This window comes from Lucilia sericata, unplaced genomic scaffold (assembly GCF_015586225.1).
Source record: "Lucilia sericata isolate MDLA Ls3-8-SP2 unplaced genomic scaffold, ASM1558622v1 Contig000245F_arrow, whole genome shotgun sequence".
NCBI classification, from domain to species: Eukaryota; Metazoa; Arthropoda; class Insecta; order Diptera; family Calliphoridae; genus Lucilia; species Lucilia sericata.
The window spans coordinates 142,279-152,500 of NW_023994271.1; the positions used below are offsets into that span (position 1 = coordinate 142,279).

At 29.8% G+C, this 10,222-nt stretch overlaps 1 protein-coding gene across 1 annotated transcript; it reads left to right on the forward strand.

Moving 5' to 3' along the window:
* Positions 1 to 4,182: 4,182 nt before the first annotated feature.
* LOC119602634 (odorant receptor 33a-like) lies at positions 4,183 to 5,429 on the forward strand. Its single transcript, XM_037954248.1, is given in 3 exon segments — positions 4,183 to 4,919; positions 4,983 to 5,044; positions 5,047 to 5,429. Coding segments are annotated over 3 exon segments (1,182 nt in total).
* The last annotated feature ends 4,793 nt before the right edge of the window (positions 5,430 to 10,222 follow it).

The following is a 10,222-nucleotide window of genomic DNA, read 5'->3' on the forward strand; positions in this document are numbered from 1 at the left end:
GTCACAGGAATTCGAAAATATATGATGAATGAAACATTTATAAATAAAAAAACATATCAAATGTTTTTACATTTCTAACTAAATACATGGTTATAAGATCTTATAATCAAGAACCTAAAGTGTATCTTTATGTATATGAACTAATGGAGCTGTAGTCGATGAAGGAATAATATTTAATATTCTAAATATCGAAAATAATGTTTATACTAAAGCATCTTATCAAATCTTATTTGCCATCACCTGGGCAGACCTAATACTTCTAATTTATGACGTTTTACCTACTGTCAAATAAAATATATACAAAATCGTCTATGGTAATGTAAAATCACATTTCTATCTTCATCTATATTTGTTACAGTAGACATATGTATTATGTATGTATGTATGTATGTATGTATGTATGTAATGTATGTATGTATGTATGTATTGTGATGTATGTATGTTATGTATTATGTATGTTGTTTTATGTATGTATGTATGTATGTATGTCTGTCTGTCTGTCCTGTTGTCTGTCTGTCTGGCTGTCTGTATGTCTGTCTGTCTGTCTGTCTGTCTGGCCTGTCTGTCTGTTGTCTGTCTGTCTGTCTGTCTGTCTGTCTGTATGTATGTATGTATGTATGTATGATGTATGTATGTATGTATGTATGTATGTATGTATGTATGTATGTATGTATGTATGTATGTATGTATGTCTGTATGTATGTATGTAGTCTGTATGTGTATGATGTATGTATGTATGTATGTATGTAGGTATGTATGTATGTATGTATGTATGATGATGTATGTATGGTATGTCTGTATGTATGTATTGTATGTATGTATGTATGTATGTCTGTATGTATGTATTGTATGTATGTATGTATGTATGTATGTGTATGTAGTATGTATGTATGTAGTATGTATGTATGTAGGTATGTAGATGTATGTATGTATGTATGATGTATGTATGGTATGTATGTATGTATGTATGTATGTATGTATGTAGGTATGTAGGTATGTATGTATGTATGTATGTATGTATGTATGTATGTATGTATGTATGTATGTATGTAGTATGTATTGTGTGTATGTGTGTATGTGTGTATGGTATGTTGTTATGTATGTATGATGTATGTATGTATGTATGTATGTATGTATGTATGGATGTATGTATGTATAGTATGTATGTAGTATGTATGTATGTATGTATGTATGTTGTATGTATGTAGTATGTATGTATGTATGTATGTATGTATGTATGTATGTATGTATGTATGTATGTATGTATGTATGTATGATGTATGTAGTATGTATGTATGTATGTAGGTATGTATGATGTATGTATGTATGTATGTATGTATGTATGTATGTATGTAGGTATGTATGTATGTTGTATGTATGTGTATGTATGTATGTATGTATGTATGTATGTATGGATGTATGTATGTATGTATGTATGTATGTATGTATGTATGTATGTATGTATGTATGTATGTGATGTAGTATGTATGTATGTATGATGTATGTATGTATGTATGTATGATGTATGTATGTATGTATGTATGTATGTATGTATGTATGTAGTATGTATGTATGTAGGTATGTATGTTGTAGGTATGTATGTATGTATGTATGTATGTATGTATGTAGGTATGTATGTATGTATGTATGTATGTATGTATGTATGTATGTATGTTGTAGGTATGTATATTAGGTATGTATGTATGTATGTATGATGTATGTATGTCTGTATGTATGTAGTATGTATGTATGTATGTATGTATGTATGTATGTATGTATGTATGTATGTATGGTATGTATGATGTATGTATGTATGTAGTATGTATGTGTATGTATGTATGTATGGTATGTATGTATGTATGTATGTATGTATGTATGATGTATGTATGTATGTATGTATGTATGTATGTATGTATGTCTGATGCATGTATGTAGTATGTATGTATGTATGTATGTATGAATATATTCGATAATTCCTCAAAAGCATACACACGTTTTTTTAAAGTATGTATGTATGTGTAGACTGCGTACCCAAAGATGTGCCATGGAATGTTTTATCTATGTCTGTTTGCTTTAGTAAACTTATGGAAAGATAATATAACGATGGTTATTATTAGCAAAAGCCAATGTTACCTCCTCAATGGTAGGATTATTAATACAACATTCTAATAATGTAGAATATATTCGATTTGAGGTTTAAATAATATCATATTACAAGTCATAAAATACAAAGACGCCATCTTCCTATATATACTTTACAGAAATACAGCTCACGACTTGTAGAATAACACAATGACACAATAAATACCTGGGAAACTATTTCTGAATGATGCTTCCGAGTAAAACAATCTGTTTTCGAAATATTTCAAAACCTCGAAAATCTTTAGTTATAGACAAAAAACAGTTTTTGGTACTTTTTTTTTAAATGTATTAACATGGTGGAATATCATAATACGGCCAATATTTAACACCATTTCAGGAAATCAGTTTTTGGACAACTCTGTATTAGTTAGTTAATTTGAAAGGAGGATGTACATTAGAGTGTCCCGAGGAACTGCCTTTTTAAGAATTTCATATAGGAATACCACTCAATCGATGCGTATTAATGCACTGAACACAAGAAAAATAAAAAAAATTTTTTTTTAGAAAAGTCCTCAGTTCCCTTCCAGCGATTAAAAATCCTGACCTCAGTGTAATTTATGAGAAATAAATGAATTTCGATTCTTTCGTAATTGGTCTCAAAAATTCCGTAATTTTGAGCTGATTACGGGAAAAATAATTTAAAAATTTTTGTAGAATATTTTTGGTCCCCAAAACGATTTTTTGTGGGTTGATGAGGCATATTGTTTTCGCTTTTAATAGAAATGGGTGTCGAAACACACTAACAAAAATTTTAATTATTTTTACCGCGACAAGCTCAAAATCACGGAATTTTTGACACCCAATTCGAAAAGATTGCAAGATTTTTTTCTTGAACATATTGTACTGAGATCAAGATTTTTAATCGCAGGTAGGGAACTGAGGACCTTTTCAAAAAAAAAAAATGTTTTTCATTTTTCTCGTATTTAGTACATTGAAACGCATCGTTTTAGAGGTATTCGTCCTAAAAAGTGGTCCACGGGACACCCTAATGTACATATATAAATCAAATCCGAAGAAATACACCTAGGCCTCTATCGTACCTGTTGTGCGCTTAACCAGTGATTCAGGTTGGAATCGAACCCACCACCTTTGGTCTACCAGACTAGAAAACTAACCTACCGGAGGCCACAACTCTGTGTAAAAAACATCTCCAAATTAAGATAACGATGAAAAAACTATTATCAAATATATGTTAAATAAAATATATTGGACTCGAGAAACCTTAGCTTCTCCTTTCTTAATTCTTTTAAAAACTCGAAATCCGTTAAGATATAAATTTGTTAATTACTTTTATAAGTACAAAGAACCGGTTTTACCCATATCTCAAGATACTGGAGGTGTTTGACAAATTTCAAAAACAGATTATAAACTAAAATAGAAATAGTAATATATTACCATTTCTTCAGTAAAGAAATGGTATTATATTACTTTTAAGACGGATTTTTTATTAGAAATTAAAGGCGCCAAGTTGTTCAAAAATTTAATACACAAACACTATTAAAAACTACACTTAGAAATTCGTTATGGTTACAATCGACTGTAATGGTTTTGTCTGTCAAATGACAATTAAAAACACATTTTATTACAATTAAGTAAATAAATTTTACAGAAGTTTTAAGTCGCTTTTCAAAACATACATTGTTTTAAGTCTAAAAATGTTCATGCCTTATTTAATTTTTAATATTTATGTTTTTAACATAAACATATAATTAAAATAATTATAATAGTTTTGTTATATACTAAGGACATTTGATAGGGACAGTTACCCATATTTTGTACTCTTTTTACTGAAAGATTATTTTGAAAATTATTTTATTGGAAAATAACTGCTGTAAAACGGTTTTCATAACACTTTGACTTAAATTATATTATAATTATTATCATAATCTTTCAAATATTTGCAAACCATTTTTAATAGGGAGTCATTCCCTTAAAACTAATTAATACAAATTATTTGAATGCTTCTTTAAATTGCAAGTATTTAACTCGCGTAACATTTAGTTTCGTTCACATTCACTTCTATCAGTTCAACTAACCTTAATGGCTCAATCAAATACCTATCGACCAGACAGTGTTGGTGTATTTAAACCCTTCTGGCTTTGTTGGCGTCTCCTGGGTGTATTGTCATGGCAAAGAAAAGACTTTACAATAATCTATGACATTTTTATGAATTTATTTATAAATCTTTGGTATCCCGTTCATTTGACTGTGGGCCTAATACTGCTGCCGATGCACGATGAAATCTATAAGAATATGTCCATGACAATAACGTGCATAGTGTGCACCTTGAAACACTATTGCATCAGATGGAAATTGAAGGAAATCCTTAAAATTATGGATTTATTTGGCAAATTGGATAAAAGGATACATAGTTTAGAAGAGCGTGAGTATTTTACGAAATACACCATGAGAATTGCCAAATTGCTGGCGAAAATATATTTTTCTGTGTATATGGGAGCTAATGTGGCAGCTTTAGTGGCTCTGTTGTGGGATAGTGAAAGGCGACTGATGTATCCAGCCTGGTTTCCTTTCGACTGGAGTTCTTCAACCGGTTTATATTATTCAGCCATACTATACCAATTTGTGGGAGTTACCATATTGATAGTACTGAATTTTACGAACGATGCCTTTGCACCAGTGACCTTGTGCCTATTCAGTGGCCAAGTACACTTGTTATCCATGAGAGTGGCTAAACTGGGTTATGATAAGAAAAAATCTGCGAAGCAAAATGAAAGTGAATTGAATTTATGCATCGAAGATCATATCAAATTGATCAAGTATGTGGTTTCGAATAGTATAAAATGTTAAAACATATAATGTGTATTTATTTTATTTTTTAGCCTCTTTAATATCACGGAAGACTCTCTATCGTATGTCCAATTGATTTTATTCATTTCCAGTGGCCTAATATTTGCGTGGTGTTGGTATATTTGTTTTTCTATGTAGATAATTTATTTGCCTACATTTATTATACTACTTTTCTGGCCGCCATTGCAGTTGAACTGTTTCCCATTTATTATTACGGCTCGTTGTTGCAAGAGGAATTTAATAATTTGCCATATGCCATCTTCTCCAGTAATTGGCCATCGCAGACAAGATCTTATCGTCAAAATGTGGTCGTATTTGGAGAGGTTGCCCTGCGCAAAATAACTATATTAGCGGGTGGAGTTGTAGGCATTCGTTTGGATAGTTTTTTTGCCATTTGTAAAATGGCCTATTCGTTGTTCGCAGTGGCCATGACAATAAGTAGAACAGTCGGTTCTGTCCTGTATAAAAAAAGGATATAAGCATTTGCTAGACTTGTAAGGAGTTAAAATTAATTGTGATGTTGGAAGAACAAATTATAAATTTGTCAGCCTGTGAGTGATTTTTATAAATAATAATAATATATTGTATTTGTCTTTTACCCGCATTGACAGTTTTCATACAAGCATTATTTTAACCGGCAGAATATCTACTGGTTAAACGATGACCGGAGGTAGTGATATTGGCTTTTAAACTTTTAAAACTATTGTACATACTTTGAATATTATATGTTTAGACGTATAAGAATTAATAAAAAAATCGGTCCCTTATTTCACATAGACCCTATATAAACGGCTTACCTAAATAGGGCTTTAGAGCTTTTAATTACGATAAATATACTAAGTAGTATCTCTGCAAAAAATCGGCACAGCTAAGTTTTATAAAATCTGGCAATTATATGACCCCTAGCTTCTTTAAAATTTAATAAAACTTTATAACAAATCTGTATAACATTTTAAATTACAATCTTTAAAAAATTAAATCTTAAAAACGCTGTATTAAAAAACCCATGTAAAAACTGAAAACAACCTTGAAAAACAAAAAAACTAAAGAAAACCCTAAAATAAAACAAACATCTGAATAAGCAAAGAATATTCATGGCAGTTTCTTTGTGTGAATGTGCTATAAAAAAGACTTGTTTAAATAAAAAAAATTCGAAAGTACCTCCCCACAGTGTGTATACAGTCAGAGATTCTCATTAAGAAATTATTTTACTGGAAATTAGTTAAACAATTTTTTGTACCTTCGTATCCGTTTTTTCAAAAAGCAGTGACAGTGAAAAATACAATAAATAATTGTAAAGATGTTAAAACAATACAATAAAAAAATGGAAAGAATCCATATTAATATCGTTAATTATTAAAAATTTAAACCAACTACATTGAGGGTTTAAATGTAAATTCATTTTAAATTACTATCTGCCATATTTAAGAAGTAACTTGACAAAAATGTTTATGATAATTGACTGATAATTAGTTTCCATGAACAACTTATATATATAACAATTTAATAGCTTCCTATGACCATTATAGAGAATACAGCCATTTAATTTTGTGTTATATGATCCACATGTTTTTTATGAAAAACATATTGGAAATTGTTTATATCATTTTATTATTGACATTTTTCTAGAGATGCTCTGTCAACAATCAATCAACTAATGCTGTAAAAATATTTAGAAATGTAACCCACCTTAGTTATACACATTTTATTCATATACGAAATGGTTGTCTAAACACATAAATGTTTATATTGTTTAATAGAGTAGAAATTTGTAGCTTTAAGGCCGCTTTGTAAGGATGTTTATGGAATTCGTAAATTTGCAAACACATTTAAATTTCACTTTAAGCAGCTTTTAGCAAAATTGAAGTTAAATATCTTTATTTGCGATTACTTACATTCATTAAACGATTTTTAAATGCATGAATATTTGTTTGCAAAATAGATTATTTACAAAAAACCAGGATATAACTAGGGATAATGTGGGATGTTCTATTTTTAAATTAAATTGCAATTGAAATTTTCCAAGCACTTACATACAATCATTTTATAAAACTATACTTGACTGTATAAGTATGACGAATGTCATGTAATGTGGTTTTATCTCAAATACATATGGGGGATTTTCGTGTCAAGTGACTCAAATTTAAAAATCGATATCTTCCGATTTGGATGAAATTTTTGTCTTAACGACCTTAAGGCAAAAATAATAAACGTGATATCTTTTTTATCAACAAAAAAAAATATTATATCAACGGTACACAGTGGGGCAGAATGGAAATTTTTTGGAAATAAATCTGGCATTTCTAAACGGCTGATCCGATCGGGATAAAATTTGGCGTGAGCGTAGCCAAGGAGTATTCGAGTTTAAGTTTTGAAGATGAACCCTGCAGATGCCCCAGGGACGGCGCTGTGGCGGCTCAAAGTAGGGTACCTACGACATGTAAAATTTTTAAACTCGTGCCATTTTTTTGTTTTTCACCCAAATACAAAGATTTTTATATTTTGTGAAAGCGCTCGACGAGATCTTGAAAAAACATGCTTGGACATACTACTTATCTCTTATAATATCCGAGTTATAGGCATTTAAAAATTTAGTGATACAAAATTTACCATACCTTGGTCAGCCTTTTTTTGAATACCGGGCGTAATTTTGGACCAAATGGACTCAATTTTTTCTTGTTAGTTAGACAACAAAATTTCCAATAATATACAAAAAATTTCAGATCAATATCGTTTACAGATCCAAAAATATACGTTTTTTAATTTAAAAATTCAAAAAATTTTAGATTTTTGGCGTTTTTTTGCCTAAAATGTGTCTTAACTCTTTTATTAATAAAATAAAATTTTTATTAAGAACATATAACAATTTTATAGTTTTCTAAAAGGTATCTTTACGCAGAACGCTTTGGCGTAAAAAACTTGTCCTATTTTTTGAAAATGTTGCCACTGCGTCCTTCCGAATATGACCTATTTTTTATCAAAACTTCAACTTTGGGCGACATGTTCTAAAATCCCAAAGCTGGGATCAGAAAACTGAAAGCAGTTTTGGAAACCTCAATATGTTTTCTATTTACTCCAAAAGTATTTTCCCAGCGCTGAAAGAAATGTGGACCCTATGGGCAAAAAAGGAAAAAAACCCATTTTTGGGATTTTCATTCCTATTTTTGGGAATTGCGGGATGCCCTTTGACCTTTTCAATTGCATATTCTTATTTGAAATGACAAATTTAACAAGCGTTGAAAATTTCATTGAGTTTTGTTCATAAATAAAGATTTTGTCATATATTACTTATTTGTTTAATTTCTAAAACTATGATTTATATCAAAATTTTAATAGGATCGCAGATAGCTACAACAATTTAGTCCATATTTATCCCTTAATATCATTTTTTAGTTAGATATGGAAATTCTCGACCCTTTACAAAAAATTTCAAGCCAATATCTCAATTACATTCAAAAATATGTTCATTTAAACCTGTGTCCTTTAATTTCATCTTTTTCATATTTTAGTATTAAGTATGACAGCACATATTTAAATCTTATATTTACCTATTTTCTATTTGTTTGCTTATCCTTATAATTGAAAGGTCCTATTATGCTTAAATTTTCAAAAATTTATAACTATTTTTTACCTAAATTTTTTCGACAGATCATTTCGTTCTGTTTCGTTTATGATCATGTAGGTAAAAATATACAGGTAATGATAATTTCGATTCATTCACTAATAAGAAATATCAATGACTGAATTACAGGTTATAGTAATATAGTCCTAAATGTTCGTAATTTTTTACTTTGGAATACCTGTATCGGAAATGACAAGAATTGGTATATAAGTAAACTTCTCAGATTTTAAGTACCATATTTAATAAATCTACAATGAAGATTACATTAAAGTACGAAGAGTTGTGTTCCGTTTTATGGAGTATATCTTCAAAAGGGCCAGAAAGAATTGAAGACATTTCAAATTATATAAAAACTACATATAGTAGAAAAGTAGACAAAACAGGCATATCAAAAATTGAAAACTTTTTAAAACTTTTTGATGTAAAAAGTAAGTCTGTGGATGGAAATCAAAAGAAATTTCGATTAAAATTTTGTATTTGGATGGAAACTAGTACGGAAATCTCAACTTACAACACATCAACAGGAGCGCCTTGCAAGTCATACGAAGACTTATGTTCAAGGTAAAAAAAAGAGGGTCACACAAAAACTTTTTTCAATCTCAAATGAGGAAATTGCTGATACATTTAACGAAATGCTGAAAAAGGAAAACCAACATATGGATGTCGTACATATTGCAACTATTCTTCCTAATGCATCACCAAAACGACTTAAGCGAATTGTGGAAAGTATACCAACTCCAACATCATAATCAAATTTTACTGAAGAGGAAGCAATAGCGCTTATGTTGGAACTGGGTCTCAGTCGAAATAAGTACCAAATATTAAGGAAAGCTCTGCATGAAAAAGGACACAATATATTACCATCATACAAGGCGATCCAGGAAAAAAAAAACAAACTATCCTACTAAATCAACAAAAAATAATGAAGAATTGAAAGAACTGAGAGCTGCGGAAAAAAGCAGAATCCAAGAAGAATTTAAAGTTCAGATGGGATTAAACATCGACAAACCACTTTCAAGTTGCGGTAGTACAAATGACGGTAATACGTCGAGAAGGTTTTTTCGTGATTTTGAAATTACTTCAAAAATAATTGGAATCGACAAGGAGTTGCTTCGAAGAGTTAAAACTATTTTAATGGCACTGAATAGTAAACATAAAATTAATGAAAATCGATTTGGGGAATACACATCTGAAATTTCTAAATTACTTGTATCTCTGTATCCATGGAGGAAACTAACATGAACAGTACACAAAGTATTGTGTCATGGTCAAATAATAATTGAATCGAATATTCTTCCACTTGGAGAGTTAACAGAAGAAGCCCAGGAAGCGAGGAATCGAGATTTTAAGCATGTTCAACTATTCAGCTCAAGAGAATGCTCCAGGCAATCACAGAATGAAGATATTTTTAATAGTTTACTTCTATCTTCTGATCCTGTTCTTTCAACTATGCGAAAAAGATGGATTTGTTAGTTACTCTATACATCTCAAAACAAGGAAGATTTAAAGGACTTATATTACCTTCTGGATATGTATACCGATATGACAGATTATTTTATAGAAAATAAGTAGTGTTAGGAATTAACTATATATGTAGGTTGTAAGAATTAATTGTATTATATTTAAGATAAACAGTTCAAATAAAAATAG